This window comes from Phyllostomus hastatus, unplaced genomic scaffold, assembly GCF_019186645.2.
Source record: "Phyllostomus hastatus isolate PE091 unplaced genomic scaffold, TTU_PhHast_1.1 phas_scaffold_182, whole genome shotgun sequence".
In the NCBI taxonomy this organism is placed as follows: domain Eukaryota; kingdom Metazoa; phylum Chordata; class Mammalia; order Chiroptera; family Phyllostomidae; genus Phyllostomus; species Phyllostomus hastatus.
The window spans coordinates 6,182,087-6,206,532 of NW_025334013.1; the positions used below are offsets into that span (position 1 = coordinate 6,182,087).

The following is a 24,446-nucleotide window of genomic DNA, read 5'->3' on the forward strand; positions in this document are numbered from 1 at the left end:
ATTTGGACCCACAGAGGTGGCAGCCAGAGTGAGGATGACAGATTGTTCTTGCTGCAAAGCGGCTGGGGATAAGGGCTCAAGGGCGGAGAAGGTCCCGGGGAGTGGGTTACTGCCGATCCCTTCTGAGGGCTGAGTCTCAGAGCCCCTCTGCCAGCGCCCCCACAACACCCCCCCTTCCCCCTCCCCGCCCCTCTGCAGCGCCCACTGGCTGGGGCAGGAACGGTGGATTATGCTGCCCCCTGCTGCCCACTCTCCGCACTGCAGTTCTGCTCCCGGGGCCCGGTGGCCCAGCGAAGGCGCTCCCGCGGTCCGAGGTCTGTCTTGCTTCCTGCGCGGTCCGGGAGCAGGATCCCAGAAGCTTCCAGAGCTCTGACCTGGAGAGAAACACGCGTGTGGAAATGTGGGGCCCACTCTCCCGCCGCCCCCTCCCAGGCAGCCCCACCCCTGGCTGAAGATGTTTATCAAATGTGCTCTCTACTTCCTGGCATTAGGCTCCCGCTGGCACTTTTATTCCAACCATAAAAAGGCTATTTCATTGAGAAATAAAGTCCCATCTCCCTGACGTGTAACTCCTTTCAGAGCTCTTACTCAGCCACCAGGCAGGATTTATGTTTCCTGGATGCGCTCTCCCGGGATGGCAACTGGAAACTGGGGGGAGAGAGCTGGAAGGGGGATTTCCTCTCCGACTGGGGGTGGGGGGGAGGGGGGGTCGTGTTGGTCCTTTCGGGTTAAGGAGCCCGGGAAACCCAAGGTGGGCCAGAGAGAGCCGCCGCCTGAGAATGAGGAGGCCAGCGTTTGGGCCCCGGTTCTGCCGTCATCTTCGCTGTGTGACGAGGCCCTGAGCCTCAGTTTCCTCGTCTGTCCATGGGGGAGAACGACTCCGCTCTTCCTCCGGGACAGTCCGAGCAGCAGGGGGCGGCGGGGGTGGAGAGTGCTTGGAGGCTGTGCCCTGCCCGCGGTGTCTCCGTTGTCTGGGCATTACCGGGCGAAGCGAAGAGGAAGCCCACAGTTCGGTTCCTGATTAGGCCACGTGCCTGGGTGGGTCCCGCGCAGCATGCAGGAGGCCACGGACGGATGTTTCTGTGCCATAACAATGTGTGTGTGTGTCTCTCTCTCTCTTTCTCCCTCCCCTCCCTTCTCTCTAAAAATAAATAAATAAAAATATTTTTTTTAAATGTGCTTGGAAGCTGTCGAGTGTTCCCACTGTTATGGGGACAGAGGAATTCTGGGACTGGGAGTGCAGGTGGGGCTGCCCGGGGCACAGAGTCTCCAAGAATTTCGACTTCCACCTGGAGGGCTCGTTACAGCCCAGGGTTCGAGGCCGCGCCCCCTGCGTTTTTGGATTAGGAGGTCTAGGGTCGAGCTCAAGAATTTGCATTTCGAGTCTGGGAGGTGGTGCTGACTGCCGCTGGTCTGGGGACCCCACTTTGAGGACCACTGTTGTGGGGCTCTGAGATCTGGAGTGTGGGAGCGCCCATCCTGGACTTTGAAAGGGGAAGGGGAACTGGTGGGCGGTCACCCATGGAGCTAGGGGCGGGGGGGCGGGGTTCCAGCTGTCTCCGTGGCAACGAGCCTCTGTCCATATCTCCCTACCTGGCCCCCGTGGTTTGGCCTGATGCCTCAGGCAGCCCATGTCCCCAGGGGCCAGAGCAGCAGCGGAGTCAGGAGGTGGGCGGAGCTGGGGACGATAGATGCTCCAGGGGAGGGGTTCCTGCAGCACTGGGGGCTCTCATCCTACCGCCTTCGCAGGACGGACCCCCACGTTATCCTAGAGCAGAGGTGGCCTGGCCACTTGCTCCTGCTTCCACACCGCCCCGTGCCGAAAGAGGGGCTCAGAGAAGTGGACCGGCTTGCTCAAGGTCACACAGCTTGGGGAGGACAGCCAGGAGAAAGCCCTTCCCACCGCGGCCCCCCTGCTTATGTGAGCATTCGGAGGACTGCTAAATTGATGGCTCCGGTTTCAGTTTAAATAATATTCAAATACCCAGTGGAGACCTGCAGGGAAGGCAGAAAGAACATGTCGTGATGGGAGAAGGCTGCTGTGGGCAGCATCTAAAATCTGGGAATTCAAGACATCGTGAGCCCGGATGGGGCAGAGCTCAAGGGGGAAACCCCAAAAGGGAAATGGCCCACAGGCCCTTCCAGGGCACGGGAGAGAGGGGTGATGCGTGTATCACAGACCCCGGGCTTCACACCCAGAGTCACGAGCGGGGGCGGCGGCGGGGGAGGCGGGGTGGGGGTGGGGGGGAGTGGAGGTCGAAGGTGAGGATCCAAGCTGCTGAGGACGGGCAGCCACGGAAGCGCCTTGCCTTCTGGGTTGTCCCAGACCCGCCCAGCAGGGAGCTGCCCGGGAGGGGAAGGGCCACTCCCTGCCAGGACGTCTCCTTGCAGACACTTAGCCATCGGCCAGCCGTGAACAACAGATCACTCGCTGCCAGACCTGGCTGGAGGCCCCCGAGCCCGGGGAGACGCTGGCGCAGGTGCACACGCGGCCCAGGGTCAAGCACGGGTGCCTCCCAGGCCCGGGCGGAGCCGGAGCCCTGGTCCCAGCCCCGGACCGTCTTAAGGAAGGACAGAAGGAGTGCAAGCACCTTCTCGTGAAACACGCCGTCCCGGTCTGGAGTCGTGCGGAGCGAGGAAAGGCAGAGCAGCGGTTCGTTCCCGCCGTGCAGAGCTGGGAAGAGTGCCCAGAACTGTTAATGCCCGACCCTCTCAGCCTTGCAAATCGCCGCCCGCCTTGGCAGGGGGCGGGGGTGGTGAAGAGCCTTTTATGCCAGGTAGAGCCTAGCGATTTCATTAACTCCGTCCCCTCGGCCTCATCTCCGAGAACGCAGGGTGGTTAACCGTGAGGAGGACTTGGCAAAGGGTCAGCCCCGGTTTACGGGACTTTCTCGGTGTGCGCGCCCCTGGTGGGAGAGGTCGCGCGGCCGGGCGGCTCTGCTGGAAAAGGGGAGGAGCCAGAAGGAAGGCCGCGGGAGACAGAGAGACAGGCGGGCAGAGACGCAGGCCCCTAGTGTCGGATGGAAGATGGGACGTGTCTCAAACGTCACCCGCAGCCACCTCCACCGAGCCGTCTGCACGCTGGGCGGGCAGGAGTGGCCCCCAACCTCACAGAGGGGCCCTTGGAGTCACTGTCCCTTCCAGCGGGGTGGGGTGGCCTGTCTCACCGGGGAACCACGCCCCCCCACGCCCACCCTGTCCCCTTGCTGCTGCTCTTGTCCCTCTGACGTCCACTCTCCAGGCACATTTTAAAGCCGAGATGAAGCCTGGGCACCCGCCTGGGCCTCCGGGCCCCACAGGCCCGCTCCGCCCCGCCCCCACCTTCAAGGGCCTTCTGTCACCCCAGCCCTCCCGCACCCCTGCTGTCCCTCTTCCCAGATGCCCCTTGCAGCTGTTCCCAGGTTTACCTCCTCAGAGGGGCGCCCTGACCGACCCCCCAAAACAGCCCCCACCCGCCACCCAAGCCGGGCGCCGGGTCTTCCCACCACCCTAGGTGTTGGTTACCTGCAGTTGTCCACGCATGCGTGTGTTTGTGTCGTCTCCACCCCCATCATGCAGACACCCCCACCCACATGCACACTAGAGCCTTCGTCCCCCCACGAGGGACTCCCTCTGTCCGACTGGGCCTCCCCGTTCCCGACCTGGAGCAGTGCCTGGCACACAGGGTCTGCTCCGCACACATCTGCCGGGTGATGGGGTCCAGGGTGAGCGCTCGGAAAGGCAACCGGGGCTCTGGGGATGGAGCCGACGGTGAGCCCGCTGCCGCAGCACTGGGCCCTAACCGCCCTCCCGCCCCAGCCTCTGAAGACCTTCCGGCTCGAAGCCATGGGCCCCTGTGAGCTGCCCTGGGCCTCGGGGAGGTCAAGGCCTTCTTTCCTCCCCAGCCCAGGCCCCCAGCCAGGTGTCCAGGGCAGCAGCCACGGGTCTGGGCCTCCTGCTGGCATCCCCTCTAGGTGTCAGGCTTGCCCTCGCATGGGGGCTGCTGTCCCTGGGCGGCGGCCACGCGCGCGGGGGACCTGCCTAGCTGGGGGTGGGCGGGGAGGGAGGGGACGGGGGGGGAGGGGGTTTGGCCTTGGAGTCACGGCTCTGATTCAAGAAGGGAAATCATCTGAGCTTTTAAAAAATTAAATGGAGTCAGTAATTTGATTTCAGGGAGAAGCTGAAAACCTCGTAATGGCAGGAGCGGCTCAATTCCGTGCTGAAAAGGAAAAGCCTTAAATGGGGCTATTAAGCTTTTGCTGGGATGGATCTGCCTGGAGAAAGGGAGGCGGGGGGGCGGGGGGCTGGCAGGGGGAGCCGCCGTCCTGGAGGTAGAGACCGTTTATCAGCCAAGACAACCCTGATTATTTATTTATTTATTTGTTTCGCGGTCCGGGCGTCGCTGCGGGCCTCTCTTGGCTGCGGTTCAAGTCCCACTTCCAGCGACGGGCGGACCCGGAGGGGGCGGGGGTGCCACCCTTCCAGGGAAGCACTCCAGGGCCACTGCGGCTGGGGGCACCGCTGGGGCTCCTGGGCCAGGGAATCTGAGAGCGCTGGCAACCCCCCAGGGGTCAGTGGGGTCCCTGGAGCTGTCCAAGCCACCCCGGTGCCAGCTGCTGCCATGGGAACCAGAGCGGAGGGGCGGCCGGTCAGGGAAACACAGCGGGGACACTCCCATTCTCCTCCCATGGGGTTCTTTAGAGACCTGGGGTCAGGGCCCCTGGAGGCTCAGGGGAGGGGTGTCTCACACCGTAGGGTCTTGTCACCACCCCCCTCCCCAGTGAGGTCTGAGCTATGGCTAAATGCTCTCCACACTCTCCCGGAATGAATGCACCAACGGCCCCTCTGCCGGGCCCGGGAGCCCACGGCTCAGCCGCTCCGGGCGGCAGCAATGACCAGGAGAAGGGCTCACGGGTTCTGTGTGCACGCCGTGTGTGGCCGGCACTGCCCCCTTCCCTCGCTGACCCCTCAGCAGCCCCATGGGAGAGGGGCTATTATTATCCCCCACTTGACTGGTCAGGAAACTGAGGCACAGAGGTCCGTGCCCTGCCCAAGGCCCCACAGCTAAAGAGCAAAGGACCAGGACTTGAGCCTGCCTGGCTGCAGAGCCCGGGGCCCCTCCCCTGCCCCACGCCTCCCCACATGTGGCAGCGAGCGGCCAGCACGCACTCTACAGGTGGAAAACATACCTGGCCCCTGCCCACCCCTCTCCTTTGAACTTGGGGTCCCTCCGGGCACTTCCACACTCGCTCCAGCAAGGGGCCTCTCAGAAGCCCCCCCACGATGTGTGGAAGCTCAGGGGGCCTGTGACTTTCAGGGCTGGTTGCCAGCGTGGGCTCTGTCGGCTCCCGCTGGGTGTGCCCCGGCCAGCAGGGGAAGGGTCTCCAGGACCAGCCAGGCTGGCGGGGAAATGCCCCCGGGACCCCCCCGGCTCCAGGTTGGCTGGATCTGTGCACGGCCCCCACTCAGCCTCCTTCCCCAGCCATCCGTGGGCCGACTCCAGCCTCGGGTTCTCTGGGACCCTCCCGCGGATGAGGCTGGAGGCTTCTCGGAGGAAGGAGCCAGAGGGTTGTCCTGCAGCGTGCCAGGGGGCCGGTTCGGGCTGGCAGCTGGGCCCTCCCTGTGCTCTCTGCCGAGGTCCTGGGGCCCGCAGGTGGGCACTGCGGCCTGGCTGCTGCCACCCCACCTCGGAAGTGGTCACCGTTAGGGCCATGACTGTCCCCAGCAGGGGGTGAGTCCTGGCCCCTCCGTGTCCTTACTTGGTTCTGGGGATGGATGGCAGGTGCGGGTGCTGTCTGGCCCCTTTCCCGGTGGCCCCATGGCCTCCATCACGGAGGGTACTTCCTGGACCCTCTGAAGGAACCAGATGTCCCTTCAGCCAGCCAGGCTGGTCATCGAGGACCTCATCGATGGCTGTAGCTCCTTGCGGGCCTGGTTATGCCCCCTCTGCGTGGGCTCAGGTGCAACCACATTCCCCCATGACAACCTTCCCAGCAGGAGGGGACTTCCCGGTGGCGGGACTGGGTCCTGCTCAGGCCTTAGAGCTCTTCGGCCATCACTTAGGACAACAGATGGCCTTGAGACCGGGGACACTTCAGATTGTTCGGACCCCAGAGGGGTGGCTGAGGAGGAGGTCCCATGGCCCTGAGGACAGTGCGGCTGAAGGTGGGCATGTCCGGGTGACCCCACTTTTCCCAGGGAAAAAGGGCACTTACCCACCAGACGCAGCAGCATCCCCCTGAGCTGTGACCATCGAAAACGTCTCCCATTGTTCAATGTCCTCTGGGAGGCAGAAACACACCTCTGGTTGAGAAACATGAGGTCAGAGCTTGCGAATTCTGGCTCTCGGGTCAAATGCAACCCCTACATACATGTGGTTTGCCCAGCAGAGGGCTTTAAATACATATTTTTAAAGATTTTATTTATTTACTTTTAGAGAGAAGGGAAGGGAGAAAGAAAGAGGGAAGAGCTACATCACTGTGTGGTTGACTCTCATGCGCCCCCCAACTGGTGACCCGGCCCACAGCTCAGGCCTGTGTCCTGACTGGGAATCGAACCGGCAACCTTTTGGTTTGCAGGCCCGCACTCAATCCACTGAGCTACACCAGCCAGGGCCAGGCTTTAAATATCTTTTTAACTAGCAGACAAAATTTTATAACCAGCTCCTCCTTGCAAAATCAGACAATTTGACCACACTGGCCTGCAGGAATCAGCTTCGGCTAAGGGGAGGTCTGGTGGCCGCCGGTTCACCAAAGACCCCACCACTCCCTACTGTCTCCCACCAGGCTTTTCAGCCTTGACCCTCCTACACTTGGGCGGTGGGTTTTCTTGCCCTCACTGCTCATTCAGACTCCCCGCCTGACCCCTAGAGGCGGCTTTGTCAGTAACCCCTGCTCCAAACTGAGCAGCCGCTATGGCTAAAAACGCCTCTTGGTCTCTCTCATCCAGGCTGGGCAGCGCGATGCCTCTGCTGCTCCTGACATCTTTGATCTTAAATAATTAGAATTTCTCCTATAGGTTCTAACTACTTTGGGGGGGGGGTGGGCAGGGGGGAAGATTAAAAGAGAAAACATCTGTAACCACTGAGTGCTTAGGCAATCCGGGTGCATTAATATTCCAGCATGTTAGTCACATATTTACACAGAGAAATGTTCTTTGCCTAAGACATTTTGAAAGAATTCCTGGTGCGATTGCAGTGCAACAAGCGTGTATTAAGTGCTTACCAAAGGCACGGCGGTTTGATAAGGCCCGCGAAGAGTAAAAAACGCCCAGTGAGATGCAGCCCTGGATGGCCAGCCGTCCACATGCCAGTGGGAGAGGCAGGACCGCGCACCGATAACTATAATAGGAATAGAAAGAGCTAGAAGCTGCGGGGAGGTTCAGGGAAGGTGCACTGGGAACCAGAGAGGGGAGAGATTCCTTCTGGCTGCTAGTATTACATTAATTAAATGAGAAAAAAAAAAGCATTCTTTCCCCACGTAAGTCTTTCCAGAGAGGCCAAAAGTCTCCCTAAAAATGTCCTTATTGCTATGCCCGAATTATTTTGGTATTTTATGTACTGTCAAGAACCAACCCTGTCTCCAAAGCCTGGGACAAAGGTCACCTGCTCCTGGGTGTCTCCCCTGGGCCCCCCCTGTTCTCCTTTTTAAGTGTCTGGACATCGCTTCTACACCCTTTGCAGAATGGACCCCAGAGGAGAACAAGAATCCGATGGCCTCAGTTCCCTCCCAAGGCCCGCGCGGGGCCCCGCACAGAGCAAGTGCTCCGTGATCATCCGTGGGATAAAATCCTAGCCCTCCCTTTTCAAAATCGGGAAACCGTTCAAATAAAAACAGCCGAAATGTGTAAAAACTTTCAAGAAACACTTCCATTTTTAGCAGGCTGTTAGAACTCACCCCCACCCCCTGCCCACCCCCACCCCCCCACCACTGCCTTTTGCTTTGTTTCTAATTCTGAATTTGGGGCTAGATGTGGTAGGCAGTCCCCCTTTTAATCTTTAAATATAGTTCTGAATATAATTACATTTTTATGCAGCACCGAAACATCATATCCTGGTAACGGGGCATTCTTGCAGTGTTAACATCTGAGTTAAATCTCCTCCGCGTCTGTCTTCTATTGAGGACAGTTAGGAAGTCTGAGATGAAAGTCTTCGACATCATTTGTGAATTATGCGTATTTCCTTATGCTGTATTTCAATGGTTTTGCTCCTGGTGGTTTTGCGAATGCCAGGTTGTCTGGTAGCCGGGCTTTCACTGACAAGCCCCTTTTCAGACACGAGTCCCAGCATCCGGGCACGCGGGGCAGGCACCGCGTGGAGGAGAGGGTTCGTCTCAGGTTAAACACTAAGTTGCGTCGCACAGTCCCCTCTGCCAGGGAGCCTGACGTGGTCAGGAGGCGGCCCGAGGGAGGGAGCCCACGCAGGCAGGGAGCTGGGCCGGCCCACGTGAGCCCTCGGTGGCTCATCCCAGTCCTCGTGCCGGGAGCCCCGCCGAGCTCCTACACCCCACAACAGGTGGGGTCTCCTCTCCCCACAACAGGTGTTGGTGTTCCCGTGTCGCAGATGAAAAACCGAAGGTCCCAGAGGTTGAGCGACTCACCGGGGTCCTGCAGCTGTTGAGCAAACAGATGTGCCCCCTCTCCCCGCTCCCTGTCGCTGTGACTCCTGAGCTAGTGACGTCACCACTGGGGAATGTGATGTATTTGAAAACCGTTTCAAAATGGCATCGGAGCTGCCATCCCAGAGGGAAGGCCTCACACGTCTTGCTCCTTGAAACTGGGGGGGGGGGGGTTGGGACTGGGGGGCGAGAAGCGTTGAACTGGGCGGAAGCAACGTGGTCTTGCAAACAACCGTTGGGAAGGCTAACAGGGAGACCTCCTGACCACAGGAAGTGGTCATCAAGGACAGTTCTTTAGACTCAGCCAACCCCCTCGGGTAGCGGAAGAGTAACTTAGCCTGGTCGCACTAATGCGGATGCCTCCTTCTTTCCGTTTGCGTGACTCCTCCCCTTTCCTTCCTCATCAAACTCTTGCCTTCACCCCAGTAACTGAGACACGACTTGGGTCTCTGCGTCTATGCCCCCGATGACAATTCTTTATTTTCTCTCCTTTTATCTCAAATAAACGCCTGTTGCCTCCACTTTGGCTTTTTCTATTTGTGTTAACACCAGTGAGACCCCGTGCCGGCGCCAGCCCTGGTGCCTCACACCCCACGCCCACCTGGCTGGGTGTGGGGCCCGTCAGGACCAGGACGGGAGGCCACAGGGGGAAGAACCACAGGGCTGGGAAAGAGGGCTCTTGCGTGGTGCGCCTGGGTCCAGCCGGCGCACCCCCGTGGTGACTCGCTCACTCAGCCACTGAAAGAAGCTCCCGTCCAGAGGACAGGGGCAACTGTCTCAGCAAATTCCAGGCGTGGGGCTACCCTATTAAAAGCTTGCTTCCCTGGGGCTCCCTGGGCCACCTGGCATGGCGGGGCGGGGGGGCAACTCGGACTTGGTTGCACGTGGCAGGATGCATCCTGTGCCCAGTGGCCATTCTCCCAGGGAGCCCCCCGGCCTCAGGGGCATACGTGGCAAAGGTCCCATTTCAGCCAGCCTCACGGATCTGCTCTCCAGGTCCCTGGCTCCCCGTGCTATCGGCGGCCCAAAGGAGAGGGGGCCTCCCGAAGGGGCAGGACAGCCAACGCCAAAATCGGGGCCCTGACCTGGACCCACAGCACCCCAGCCGCCAGGATGCTGACCCCCTCCAAGACCTGTTTTCCATCTCCGTGAAGGTTCTGGACAGGGAGCCTCGGAGGAATTTCAGGCTCGAGTTTTCCTCGATGCCGAAAACGCTTTTGACCCGAAGCCTCTTTTGTCTCTGCTTGGGATTATGAGCCAGGACCTCTGATTCCATCTGGCGTGACACTGGAATGGAGAAGGACACGTGACAGAAAGTGCCTGTTGCACAGGCGTATGACAGGGGGGTGGTGGCCTCACCTGAGCCAGGGCCCGCTGTCTGAGTTGGAGGCAGGACAGTACCTGGGTTTGGCATCACTGCCTGCGCTGGAACCTGGCTGCACGAATGAAGAGGACAAGGCGGCCACCCCAGCCGCCCAGGGGACCCTGCCACGTGTGATGGCCCATAAGGACGCAGGTGCCAGGGGCAGGGCTGCGTCCCTGAGCTGCCGAAGGGATGCCTCTGCCAAGACCGTCTTTATCTTTGGTGACCCAGCCCGGTGCCCTTCCATTACCAAAGCTGCTCTTAAGAAATAAAGCTCGTATCAGTTGTTTACACTTTAGCAAGAATTTCACTGTGTCAGCTCTCTCACGGGGGCACTTTAAGCCAGCTCTGCAGTTGCTAACTGACAGTATCTGTCTCCACATAAAGGGATTTCGAGCCTCTTAAGCAAGGAAAAGGAGGTCTGGGGGCTCGACAAGACCATCCCCAGTGCCCTAAACTCACCCTGATCACGAAACTTGGCCCGTGATGAGTTCTATACAGTGTAAAGCCTTAGTCATCTCTGATCTACCCACACAGGCTGAAGCCTTTGATCCGCCTAACTTTGCATACAGAGTTCCTTAGAATTTAAATTCCCCGGAGGTAGGAAGTGTTCTTCCAGGTCCCAGCCCTCTCTGCGTCACACCCCATGCGGAACGAAACGGTTCACACATCCGGGGTCCAGACCAGGGGTCCCCGCGGCTGCCGCAGCACAGCGCCTGGGGACAGCGGCAGACCCTCCCCCATCTCTGTCCTCAAGCCCCTGGCGTTCAGCTTGGGACCTCCCGGGAATTCCAAGACCCCGGTTCAGAGGCCTTCGGTAGATGATTCCACTTTCCACCCGTGCCCCATACTCCACCCGTATTCCACAAACACACGTGCCCGCCAGGGACAGCAAAGGTCTCTTTGCCCCAAGCCATTCAGAAAATCCTGGCCACGGCTAGGGCTAAGAAGAGGAGGGGCAGGGTGGGCCCGTGGGAACAAGGTGCCCAGGAGACGGAGGACCACAGAGGGGACTGAGAGAGCAATGATGCTGGGAAGGGTGGACATCGGGGCGCTCTGGGGTCTTCCCCATGGGCAAGCGGTGTCCCCAGCTCCCAGCGGAGCGGCAGGAGCTCCAGGGCCGTGTTCAGCACCCGACAAGGCCAGAGCGCTCCCCTCTTGCCTCCGAAACTGCTCCTCCCAGAGGCAGAGTCCCTCCACAGGGCCCCCACCCCGCCCCCTCCCGACCAGCCCCTGCACCAGACCCCTAAGCACCCCAGAGCCCAGGGCAGGGGCTGCTGCTCCGGTGGCACCAGGAAATATTATTTAGCCGGGATATTTTTAGCAGGAAGCGAGCGGGGAGCAAATGTCATGTGAGCCGTCTTCTCTCACACGGCAACTTCGGGCTATTTAAAGAGACGGTAATTACGCTCCTGCCACCTAGATCAGGGATCGGGGCGATCAGGACGCTGAGTGTGTGATTGCAGGAGCCCCTCATCTGCCATGCGAGCACTCAGCGCTAATGGGGCCCAATTTTCGAAGCCGCCTGCCTAAATCTGTCCGGTCTGGCAGGCGGACCTTGGAATCAGCACCATAGGGGCGGCAGACCGCTCTTCGGGGCCTGGCATGTGCTCCCAACACCAGTCCGAGGGTGCTGCACCTAGAGGCCCCTCGGGGGACCCGCAGCAGGGCTGCCGTCCACCCTGATCTGCCCCCGGAAGTGTTGCTTCTGACAGTGGCCATGGCAGTGGATGGGGACATCCAACCCTGTGAGGCTGGCATCTTCCCGAGAAGCCACCGGCTCCCGCTGAAGGGACAGCCGCCGTGGGCGCTGGAGAAACAGGACAAAGTTACAAACAGTCTGGCCAAGGAGAGACAGTCTCTCCAGGGCCTCGAGGAGAAGACACACTTGAGGGGACACTCAGGAAGGGGACAGGGCCGGGGGGAGGACGGCAGGACAAGGAGGTGGGGCAGCAGGCCACTGGGGGGGGGGGGAGGCAAACAGAACACTGGGGTCCTTACCCGTCGGAGAGCAGACCTTTTGCAGAAGGGCTCAGCACATAGTAGGTGCCCTATGTGTGACCGAAAAAATGAATGCACAGTCATCCCTCCTGGCCGTGCCGCCCAGACCATGCACAACCGGAGTCCTTGGTTCCACCAGTCACAGCTCAGTGGGCCATCGGCAGTTGGGGCCTTGAATAAAGGGGGGTGTCTGGGTGGTGGGAGCAGGGGGCAGGCAGAGGTCCCCAGACGCTATCCTAGGAGAATGGGAACCAGGAATTCCGGGGAAGATTTAGGGAGGGCAGTGCTGACTTCACAGAGTCAGAGGGATGAGAAACGGAGAAAGGACCACCTCTCTCCGGGAGGCTGCAGAGGACACACCAGGGGCAGCAGGAGCCGTGTTCGGGGGAAGAGCTGTGCCAGGCCTTGCAAAGGAATGAGGTCCCCGTCTCTGGAAGGGCCTTGGAGGCCCCCCAGCCCAGGTTCCCAGCCAAAGCAGAGGCCCTCAGTTTCCTCTCAGACGGGGCGTCTGGCTGGAGGGCACGAGGGGACGCTTCCAGCCCCGGCTGCCAAGACAAAGGCCCACGAGTGCTGGCACTGTCCACCCACACTCCCCAAAGGGTCACAAAAGTCCTGCTTCTGAGTGCTCCCAAACCCCTGCTGGCAGGATTTTCCGGGGAGTTGCTCCCGCCCCACCTGTCCACGGGCGCTTCCCAGGGCAGGGACAGGGGACTTGCAGAACAAAGGGGAAACAGCAGCCTCTCCCGCAAGCAAGCGGTAAGCAAAGGTGAGTGGGTAAACATTTCTGCCAGAGCACATAAGCGCCGGCAATTACCCCAGCAGGAGGTCGGCTGGAGAGCCGAGCGGCAGGGTTGTTTGCTCATTAAGACAAGAAAATCATTTATGTTCTGGGACTCGAGTGTCAACAGACCCAGGGAAATGTCGTTGCCTCAGCTGCTGCCCTCGCGACCAAGGGGGCAGCTGGGGTCCTAGGCACAGCTGGCGAGGGGACGGCAGCGATCGGCACCTTGGGGAGCGGAGAGGGAGGAAGGCGGAGGATGCTCGCGGTTCGGTGAGAAGACGGCGCCGCCGAGAGTTCGGCACGTCTCCTCGTCACCACCGAAGCTGCCCCACTGTTCCCACGCCCTTCCGGTCAGTCCGCTGCACCCTGGTGGAAGGCAGGGGAGCCCCCCGGAGGCTGGGCTTTGAGTGGGAGGGAAACAATTCTGCTTAAAGAAGGAAAGGAAGACGCTATCCAGCGCGCAGCAAAAACGCCGTGCCCTTTAAGGCCCCACGCGGAGGCTATATTTAGGGCCGAGGACATTCTGCGGGACCTCGGGCAGCCTTCACCGGGAGCGGTCGCTAATCACTGCATTGAGTTTATGGGTGCCCCTGGGCACACTTAACCCAGGGCAATGAATAGTTATTGCACGGCTCCCGCTCGGGGCCTGTGGGCACACTTAAGCGAGCTCGCGGATCGCTGCGAGCGGGCACGGCTCGGGTACACCCTTGGGCACCCTGCGCCTTCAGCGAGGAGAGGCAGACTATTAAATATCCATGTGCCCTGTGCCCGTGGCCGCATTTAGCCAAGGGCAAGGCCAGTGAAACGGCTTTAATTAAAACTTAATGCAAGTTCAAGGTGCAGATACGGAAGCAGCGGCTGCAGAAGTCACGAGGAATGAATCAGCCAATTCGATGAGGTTCTCAAGTGCGGGAAGAGGGTGGAGGGAAGGGGAGCTGGGGCCACGGAGACCTATCTTCCATCGGGTGCATGCTGCCCACCCCCGCGGAGTCTGTGTTCAGGGACGGGGGACACTGCAGGCTCCCACGCCTCCCTTGGGGAAGGATTTGCTGGGCATCCAAGCTTCCGAGGCAGGTCATAGGAGACAAAGCAGGCGCCTGGGCCCGAGCAGGATCCTGCCTTTCTCAGCAACTCGGCCAGGGTGTCGCGTGACACCGGCAACACTGGCCCCCTGGCGGCAGCTCCCAGAATTACAGGCCCAGGACAGAGGGAGAGGTGACCAGCCACTGAATGTCCAAGAACCTGGTGTGGCAAGCGTGGGGACTCAGCGAGTAAGGCCCTGCAATTCTTAGAAGGACCAACACCAGGCTAGGCGGTGGTCACTTTTGCCACTGAAAAGGCAAGTGGGTAGAGAAAGCCTCTCCCACTAAGCCCCTGCTCCTTAAGGTTTGGAGGCAAAGGGATGGCAGAGGGTCCCCCATCCGACAGAGGTGGCAGCGAGCAGGGCTCAGGGTTAGAGGAGCTCAGCTCTCTGCGCCCTGTCCCGCAGACACTTCCTGCAGCCTCACGCTCGTTTTAAAATTCAGACCGGGTGCGGAGAGCTCAGCTCTCTTCCTGGGGGGAGGGTCCACCTGTCCCCTTAGCGTCGGCGCCTGGCATACAGTAGGTGTTTAATAAATGCTTGTTGAATGAGTAGTGATGGTCACAGACAGGCTTTCTGCTCCAAACTCCTTCCATTCCTCCTTTCCTCTTCCGTCCCTTCCCCCTCCCTCCTCTTCCTCTCCTTGGCCCATCTTCCCCGTACAAGCAGGGGCCACCCCGGCCAAACTCAGTGTGTCCTTGGAGCCACGCGCAGTGTTTCCGATATCAAAGCCAACTTTTTAAAATTGGGAGATTTCACAGACAATTGTGGATGTCAAGTTTCTCTTGGAAAGTCGGAGAGTCTGGCCAGAGGGGGCGGGGCCGGAGTGGAGACCGCCCCTCTGCAGGGGTCGGGGTGCAAGGCTGGCTCCTCAGCCCAGCGTGCTGCCTGGTTCGCGCAGCCCGGCTCTGCCGCTTACGGCGGAGGGACCTTGGGCCCGCCGCCTAATCTCTCTCCGCTTAGTTCTCTCATCCGCAGAGTGGGGATTACATTAGCACCCACTGCATTTTGATATTTGATATTTACAAAGTGGTTGCAACAGTGCTCGGCAGGGAGCAAGTGGCATAAAGGTATTTGCGAAATGAACGAAGATGTGAATGCAATTCTCGATGGCCTCCTTAGTGTGGCACACTCATTTCGGCTGTGGGTCCGGCCCCTGTGCACAACTGAGTTTGTAGCCTCCCCCCCACCTCACCCTCCACCACCACCATCCCCCAAGTCTTGTCTAGCTCCCACAGGCTCCTCCTGGGCTAGAGAGAAATCCAACTTCAAGGAGCCCACAGAGCTGTGAAGGAGCTCACCCCTGGATTCAGGGAGAAGCCTCTGTTTCCTTCCGAATGCAGACACTACACCTCGTTGTATCTGAGGTCTTTTTAATGGCCAAAAGTCTATAATTTTTTCCCATTACCTGAGGCAAATGAAAAACTTTTTTTCAACTCAGAGAGAAAGGACACAAGGATACAGTTTTGCAGCTTTGGGGCCAGTCCCCGTCCTCCCGCTGTCCCCTGGGCCAGCCACCTTGGGAAGCCGAGAATGCCAGTCCCCGGACCATCAGCTCTCCACTCCCCGCCAATCCCATCCCCTCCCGGCCCGCTCAGATAAAAGCCCCACGGAACCGGACACCCAGCCAGTGCCGGCAACTGTCTGCAGGAGGGCGATGCCACGTGACACCTCCAGCTGCCACCACTCTGCCCGGCCACGCCTGGAGAGAGGCTCAGGCGCCTCCTGGAGGGAAGCCTGACCTGGGGTGTCCCCCCGCCCCACCCCAGGCCCCGAGTCTGGTACCTGCGTGAACGTGGGTCAGCAGCAAACGCTCTCTCGGCCCAGCCTGGACGTTCACACCAGACAGTTGGTTGTGCAGCGGTCACTCTGCGCCAACCTCTTCACCCCGCTTTGAAATAGTCTGATTTCTAACCTGTAATTTGCTTTCGGGAAGCAGGGCAAAATTCACGTGTGCAAACGAAAGGGGGAAACACAGTTAATAAGCCGCAATTAGAGGTCAGTGACTGTTTGCGGCAAATACGGTGAACATCACTGACGGGAAGCTGGCGGCTCTCTCCGAAGAGGGCTGAGAGGTGACACCGAGGCGGCTGGGACTCGGAACCCGGGCGCGGCCTCTGGGATCCGGCAGGTCAGCCCCACCAGGGAAGCCCTCCCAGCTGGGGGACATTGGTGGCTTTCGGGTAGGTCAACCCTGGTCAGACAGAACGAGAGCTTGTGCCCGAACATCCCTCGGCAGGTGACAAGCATGCTAACACCTTGTCTCCTTTGGCCCTCACGGGTGTCTCCTAAGGAAGGCTTTCTTGTCCCCATTTTCCAGATAAGACCGTTGAGGCTCAGAGTAGGCAGATGACGAAGCCGAAGCATGGATGGGGCGGGGGTGGGGTGTCACAGAGGGGGGCGACCGCAGAAAGGAAGAGAAAGAGAAGGGACAGGGCAGTCCTGAAATTCCCCCCCTCTCTTCGAGGGGGTGGAACAGAACCCCCTCGGGGGAGCCCTGGGCGTGGTCAGGAAAGGGAGCAGAGCACGGAAGTGCAGGTGAGGAGAAAAAGAGCAGAGGAAGGGGGAACACCAGGTGTCCGGGGGCAGCCTGCACCCTCTCAGGAGCCCGGCACGGAAATTTCAGCAACAAGAGTGCCCAGGGAATGACAGCCCTCTGACCCCCTGGCCCCGGCCACCCGTCACTGCCTAAATCAGGGCCACTCCCTGTCCTCCTGGCCCCCAAAGAAGCATCAGCTCCCACTCTGATGGGCATCAGCCCACCCCTTGAACCCCGGCTCTGAGCCTTCCCCAGTTGCATAGGACCTAAAGCTCATGCAATTGGGCGGAAGGGCCTCTTAAAAAAAACACACGCCCTGGCTGGCGTAGCTCAGTGGATTCAGTGCGGGCTGCAAACCAAAGTGTCGCAGGTTCGATTCCCAGTCAGGGCACATGCCTGGGTTGCAGGCCATGACCCCCAGCAGCCACACATTGATGTTTCTCTCTCTCTCTCTCTCTCTCTCTCCCTTCCCTCTCTAGAAATAAATGAATAAAATCTTTAAAAAAAAACACACATACACACCAATATCTCACTTTTGCTAATTTTACGGTCCTACGGTCTCGTGACCCCATAAGGGGCCACAGTGCCAGTGAGGGGCCCTGAAGCTCACACTCCATCAGCTCCAAAGTCGGCCAGCCTCCGCGAATCTCGCAGCACCATTCGGTCACTTCATGAAGCACCTACTGTGTGTCAGGCCCTAAGGTAAACACTGTGCGCGTGCCCCTCTCAACACGGACACTCCCAGACCCAGCAGGAGATGGCAGTGAGTGCAGACACGTTATGCATCAGGGTGGCAGGTGCAAGGATAGGCGCAGGTTCAGTGCACAGAGGAGGGAGACCAACTCCCAGGAAGACTGCCTGGAGGAGGAGGCAGCATCCGAGCTGGGATAACTAACATGCCTAGTGGTCTTTTGAGATCTACACCCCACAACTCTGAAAGAGTAGACCCTGGGTCTCACCCCTCCCTTGGTCTCTCTCGGCTCCGTCTCTGCAGAGGGATGAGGGTGCAGTGTCTCCTTTCTTGACGTCTGTGCTTAGGCTTAGCTCCTTTTGTCTCCCAGAGTGGACGCTTCCCAAGAGACATTATAAGTGTCCTTCTAGGAACCGTTCCCCAAACCCACTTCCTTCTGCACCAAGCGGGCCCAGGGTCAGGCTTGGAAAATGAAGTGATCGCCAGGATCAGAATGCAGAAGCAGTCACATTCGGGGGAGAGAAGGAGGGGGGAGAAGAAGGAGGAGGAGGAGAAGAAGGAGGAGGGGGGAGGGGAAGGGGAAGAAGAAGGAGAAGGAGAAGAAAGAAGAAGAAGAAGAAGAGGAGGAGGAGGAGGAGGAGGAGGAGGAGGAGGAGACCCTGGCTGGTGTAGCTCAGTGGATTGAGCGCAGGCTGCAAACCAAAGCATCACAGGTTCTATTCCTAGTCAGGGCACATGCCTGGGTTGCAGGCCAGGTCCCCAGTGGGGGCCACGTGAGAGACAACCACACATTGATGTTTCTCTCTCTCTTTCTCCCTCCCTTCCCCTCTCTAAAAATAAATAAATAAAATCTTAAAAAGAAGAAGAAGAAGGAGAAAGGAGGAGGAGGAGAAGGAGAAGGAGAAGAAGAAGAAAAAGAAGAAGAAGAAGAAGAAGAAGAAGAAGAAGAAGAAGAAGAAGAATCATCCAGGTGGTCGGAGCCCTCGAGGCCACCATAAGGAGAAAGGCCAGGAATGTGAGTTGAACCCGCTGAGGCTGCTTCACCGTGAGGTCAGAAACCTCAGACGCCCACACGGAACTGAGGCCGCTGTGCCTAGAAGTGTCTTCCGTGGAGCAGGTTAAAAAGAGCAGTGACAGGAAAAGACCTGGAAAGGTCTACACCTGCAGGAAATCCCTTCAGTTCCACCTTCAGAACAGACCCGGAGTCCCACCCCTTCTGCCCAGTCCAGCCCCTGGCCGGGCTTCTGCAGCTGCCTCCGCTCCTCTCCTGGCTTCCTCCCTCACACCACGCAGCAGCAGCAGCCGGCGGAATCCTTTTCAAAGGTAGGTCAGATCGCGTTCCTCCTGTGCCCAAACCTCTCCGTCATTCGCTCCTAGGAGACGCCAAAATCCTGCACGCCCCACTGCCTTAGCCCCTCCCCCTCCCCCTCCCCCTCCCCTTCCATTCCCTCTCCTCCCTCCCTCTACTCCAGCTCCACTGCCTTCTCTCAAGCCTGCCAGGCACACTCCTGCCCCAGGGCCTTTGCACTGGCTGCGCCCCCTGCCTGGAGCTCCCTTCCCTTCCCTTAGATGCCTGCCTGACTCACTCTCCTGACTCCTCGGGGTCTTTATGCAAATATCATCTTCTCAATGATGAGAAGTCATCACCTCTGTCTTATCCCGCACCTGCTGTAGCACTCATTACCTTCTAACCTGCTTCCTGATTTACGTATTTATTATATTTCTCGCTGTGTCTCCCCACCCGCGTGTCAGCCCCCTGGGGCCGGGAGTGTCCGTTTGGTTCATCACTGCCTTCCTGGCGCCCAAAGCAGCGTCCAGTCTCAGGTGCGAAACAGACTCCATAGGCATTGGCCGAAGGAGTAAAATAGAAAGAGGAACATCTCTGGGGAGGGAGGCTATGGGTAATGTTTATGACCTTCTTTGGCCTCTCTGTGGTTTCCACAGCTACCTTGTGTTGCTTTTTATTCCACTGAAAAATTGTTTCAATTACAGCGTGCAGTCAATATTATTTGGTATTCGTGGCATTGCTTTTGTCACGATGTTATAGAAGTGTTTTTTTAACAAACTATGGACATGATCCCTGAAAGTCTAGTCTTTACATAAGTGATTTTTTTTAAGTTACAGGGTTTTTTTTTTAAGATTTTATTTATTTATTTCTAGAGACAGAAGTGAGGGAGAGAGAGAGAGAAACATCAGTGTGTGGTTGCTGGGGGTCATGGCCTGCAACCGAGGCATGTGCCCTGACTGGGAATCGAACCTGAGACACTTTGGTTCGCAGCCCGCACTCAATCCACTGAGCTACACCAGCCAGGGCTCAGAAGTGATTTTTAAAAGCTCCCAGTGACGCTTGCAAATCCTTGCCTCGACTGAGTAGTTGACAGGAGAGGGAAAAAAACGCCACTTTTCAGAAAGCTGCTCTGGACGCCTTTCCGCGGGGGATTCCCTGGCGACACGCTTTCCTTCCAAAAACGCGCGGCTTCCGCCTCTATCTTTAGCCGGAGATCAAGGCCCGGCCTGCGGCCCGGGGACGCGCTGCAACGGAGGCGGTCGCGGGGGAAATAAAGCGTCTCAGCCTGCCGTGCACATTGACCTGGATCGTTTCAGCTTTGCGTTCACGTTTGCACTTTGTAAATATTTGCCTGGCGTCCCGCTGCTCACACCTGCTCGCCGCCCCCTCGAGTTTATGGAAGGCAGCGGGTACCGTCATTCCCCGGTCCCCACCTGGCGCGGCCGCGCTGCCGCCTGAAATGAAAACTCTCCCCGCGGAAGCCACAGGTGTCGCTGACAGCGCCTAAAACTAATGGCCTGTGGCTGGCCGCTGTGACTAATTCTCTGATTATTGACTTTATGATTTTACGCTTAAAACTTCTTTATAATAACACACAGAAATGTTTAATGGGCTCTATCCAGAGCCATAAAAATTACTTATTGAACAAGCGCTTTAAAACTATTAATCTATTGTTTTCCATTAATAACGGCGCTCCAAAGAACAGGCGACAGCTTAATGTATCCGCAGCGTTTCTCCTCGAAAAGCCGCCTTTTAATACATAAATGCTGCTGCCAGGACGTCACCTGCTGGCTGGCCGTCGGGCAGCTGCCTCTCCCAGGGCAGACTCGGGCCCCACCGGTCCCTGAAGGTGCTTTGGGGGTCTCCAGAAGGAGCAGCAACTCCGGGAGATTTTCCCAGTCTCAGACAGAGATCGGAAAGACCCTCTCCTCAATTTCTCTCTTTTCGTGCAAAAGAGAAGAGGAATCGAAAAGACCTGTTCTGCTCCCCGGGATGGAAAACAGAGAGAAGCAGGCAGTTCGCATATCTCTCTACTCTTGTTCTTTCTGGAAGGTTCCAGGTAATCACCTGGTGGTACCTCCCTCCACCCCCGCACCTTCCCATTGTTTCTGTTGGCAAGCCCATGGCTGAAAGGTCCCTGTGATGCTGTTCTGATACCATTCCCTAGTTTGCATGTGTGTGTGTGTGTGTTTGCTTGTTGCTATTTTAGGTGTGCAATCCCCCCACCAAGCGTGAGATGACCCCCCACTTCACAGGTGTAAAAATCTCCCCTTCCACTCCACGTCCATGTTTTCCTGGGCGGTTTAGGTTTCAGAGCATATCAGCAACGGAAAGTCACTTCTTCTAGGGTTGCGAGCTGCTTGTTCACCCAACAAATACCTTTTGAGTGTCTACTACGTGCCAGGCAGCATGCTTGGTTCTGGAGGGAAAGCAATAAGCCAGAAACGGCCGGGCCTCGCCTCCACAGAGCTACCGTCTGTGGGGAGCGCGGGTGACAAGCAGGTGACCAGTCGTGGAAGAGCATTTCAAGGAGGGAGGAAGGCCGAGAAGCAAACGGAAAGAGGTGTGATAGGGCGGCTCGGGACTGCCTGAGACAGAGTCGGGGAGTCTTCTGGGAGAGGGGGCCTTTGAGCCAAGACCTGAGCGAGAGGAAGGAACCGGCCGTGAGAAAGCGGGGAGGAGCTCTCCAGGCAGGGGAAAGGCACTGCAAAGGCCCTGGGGTGAGGTACACACAAGGGCATCTTTCCTCGGGTGGGGGCCCTGCCCGGCCAACCGCTGTCGCTTACCTGGCAGCCGCAGGATTCTGCTCAGACACCGCCTCGAACCCTCCACGAGGCTCCTGGGGCCCCACAGGGCCCTGCAGCCTGAGAAGCACTCGTCCCACAAGATACTCCTGAGAAGGAACGAAGGACTTCTCCTCCCAGCCCTGTTTCAGTGGGATGGTAGCGGGGCACGTAGGCGTCCTGTTGTCACCACTGAGAGGAACCCTTCGCTCCACGCAGAGGTCACGGTTCACAGAATGTCAGAAGGGAGCTGTCTTCCTGTGGGGCTTCTCAGACTTCGGGGGCCTACTGATCACCCGGGGGCCTTTTAAAATACAGACTCTGATGCAGTAGGTCCAAGATTCAGCAACTCAAACCAGTTCCCAGGTGGTGCCGGGGCTGCTGGTTCACAGACCACATTTTGAGCAGCCAGCTTCTGAACGTGTTTAAATCCAGCTGCTGTGTTCCACAGGGGAGACAGGGCGTGAAGTGACTTACTGGTAAGAGTGAGTCAGAGCGCCCGGGTTGAATCCCACTCCTGGGTTTGAATCCAGTGTGTGTGTGCGTGTGTGTGTGTGTGTGTGTGCGTGTGTGTGTGGAGTGGAACCTGCTGCTTAGTTTCTGTTTGTTTCTGTGTATTGGTTTATCATGGTGGTGATGGTGATGGTAGTGGTGATGGTGGTGGTGATGATAGTGGTGGTGGTGGTGGTGGTGGTAGTGGTGATGGTGGTGGTGGTGATGGTGGTGATGGTGATGGTGGTGGCGATGGTGGTGGCAGTGGTGATGGTGATGGCGGTGGTGGTGGTGGTGGTGGTGGTGGTGGTGGTGGTGTGATGGTGATGGTGGTGGTGGTGGTAGTGGTGATGATAGTGGTGGTGGTGATGGTGGTGATGGTGGTGGCGGTGGTGATGGCAATGGTGGTGTGGTGGTGGTGGTGGTAGTGGTGATGATAGTGGTGGTGGTGATGGTGGTGGTGATGATTTTGGCGAAGGTAAAGGCCCCACTGGGTGGATGTCAGACATGGATGAGCTAATGTGCGCACTGCTCTGTACGGTGTGCTCTTCACCGACACTGTGCCTAAAGATGACAGTTCTTATTATGATGGTAATTACTGTCACCCCAAAAATGAAAGGACTTGTTTAAGGTCGCAGAGCCCAGGATCAGACAGACACCTAAACACTCCCACCGTTATTTTTCAGCTCTTCACAATGTCAAACTAATTAGAGTGTCAGAGAAATCGAATAAACGTTGGAATGCACACGACCCTGAATCAATACTGAACCCAATGCCATGTTCTTCTGCTGGTAACAGAGGGACACCTGACCCCTGGCAGGCCTCAGGGTCATCACTGTGGACACAGTGTCCACTGTCGAGGAGAGTCAGTAGGGGAAGTGACGGCTCTGGCCTGAGTCTGTAGAGCAGGGACGCACGACAGCCAAAGGCAGTTTAAAAAACGTGCATCGGCCCTGGGTAGAAACCTGTGTACAAGTCCCCCGACTCACACAAGTGCAGCAGAGGCGTGCCGGCGCATCCTCGGAGCGGGATGGCTCCGCTGAGGACTCTGGGCCGAGAGCACCACCTAAGCACAGGCCAGGGGTAAGAAGTGGTATGCAGTGTCAACGAAACAGATCCACACTCTCGGTGATCCCATCAGATTACAACGGAGCTGAAAAATTCCTGTCGCCTAGTGACGTCAAAGCCATTGTAGCATCACGGTGCAGCGCGTTCCCCGGGGGGGTGCTGGTGTCAGCAGACCTACAGTGCTGCTGCCTGTGTCGCCCGCACGGTTACCTACGGTGCAGAACGCTTGATAACGGAAGTAAATGGCTTTGTTACTTACTGGTTTGCGTATTTACTATACTGTACTATTTTAGTATTTTTCAGAGGTAGACTCTTTCTACTTATTAAAAAACAAAGTGTGCTGTAAAACCGTGTGTTGGGTTACAGCAGCCGCCTCATACGTCTCGTGTTTACCGCGTGTCTCGACGGCATTGTTTTCTCTGGTGCTTGACGGAGTCTCGTGCTGTTTTGTCCAGGAACACGGGGGGCAGGCTCGTCGCCTGGGAGCGGCGGGCTGCGCCGTGCAGCCTAGGTGTGCAGGGGGCTGCCCCATCCAGGTTTGTGGGAACGCACTCGGTGATGTTCACTCAGCAGTGATACCGCCCAACAGTGCGATTCCTCAGAGCTTGCCAGTTGTCAAGCAGGGCGTGACTGTCTGTTGTCACCCGCCGTTGCTGGGAGGAGTGAGCACTGTGGGCAGGACCCCGCTGGGAAAGGACAGCCGGAAGCTTGCTCCTGGGCCCCCCCGCCCCGGATTCCGCCCTGTGCGTTGCCCTCTCCCCTTGGCTGATTTTAACCAGCATCTCCCCGCGATGAACTGTAAACAGGAGTGTCATGGCTTTTCTGAGTTCTGTGTATCCTTCCGGTGAATTAGGGAACCTGAGGGTGGTCTTGGAAACCCGTGAACGTGAAGACGGTGTCCAAAGCGAGGGTGCTCTTGGAAACTCCTGCACCCTGCTGCACAAGGCCAACACCGTCCTCGCTGGGGACTGGGAGGAGGAAATGAGACGACCATGCTTGCAAACCCCTCAGCACGGGGCCTGGCCCGGAACAAATGTCCAGCGAGCACGTGCTGCTCCTCTGGAGGCTCCTGTTCGGCGCAGAGACTCCGGAGCCCGCCTGCCCGGGCCGAGATCCTGGCTCTAGCACTCACTGCTGTGGGAGCCGCGGAGAGTCGCTCCCTCCCCTGGACCTCGCTTTCCCCACCTGCAGCCGTGCCGTCGTAAGGATACGTTCATGGACACGGATCCCGGAAAGTAGGCCCGGCACATGGCGCACGGTCTGCGCGCTGGGCTTTACTGTTGGAACTGTGCTGACCTCGGAGTCGGAGGGTCCTGGGCCCGACCCTCCTCCTGGCACCAGCACTTGGCTTCCCAGAGTCCCATGTCCTGGCTGGGAGGATGAGAGAGGCATCCAGGCTCCTGCAAAAAGCTCTCTCAGTTGTGAATTTAGCCGGTATCTCTAGCTTGTTTATCGGTCGGCTCAGCCCAAAGCCTGGTGCTGCCATAAAAACCTGATTCCTTCACCTGTCAGAAAGGTCCAGCGCGGGGCCTGGCCTGGCCTCGTTGGACCAGCGGCCCAGGATCCAGGGGAGCACGGCCCGTTGAACCCAGACAGGACAGCCGGCCTTGCAGGAGAGGAGGGACAGGGAAGGGGGCGCTATCGCCCCAGCCTCAGCTGCTTCTGACCTTGACCTACCGCCCCTGACTCGGTCCGTAATTATGTTTCGGAGTGTCTGCTCCACGCAGTGACCAAGGCAGGTGGGAAAGGCCCAGCAAAATCAAGC

At 58.3% G+C, this 24,446-nt stretch overlaps 1 protein-coding gene across 1 annotated transcript; it reads right to left on the reverse strand.

Moving 5' to 3' along the window:
- Positions 1 to 227: 227 nt before the first annotated feature.
- On the reverse strand, positions 228 to 23,931 carry CUNH1orf127 (chromosome unknown C1orf127 homolog). Its single transcript, XM_045858754.1, is given in 7 exon segments — positions 228 to 374; positions 5,169 to 5,330; positions 5,911 to 6,101; positions 9,334 to 9,436; positions 15,633 to 15,745; positions 21,125 to 21,231; positions 23,867 to 23,931. Coding segments are annotated over 7 exon segments (888 nt in total).
- Between the last annotated feature and the right edge of the window lie 515 nt (positions 23,932 to 24,446).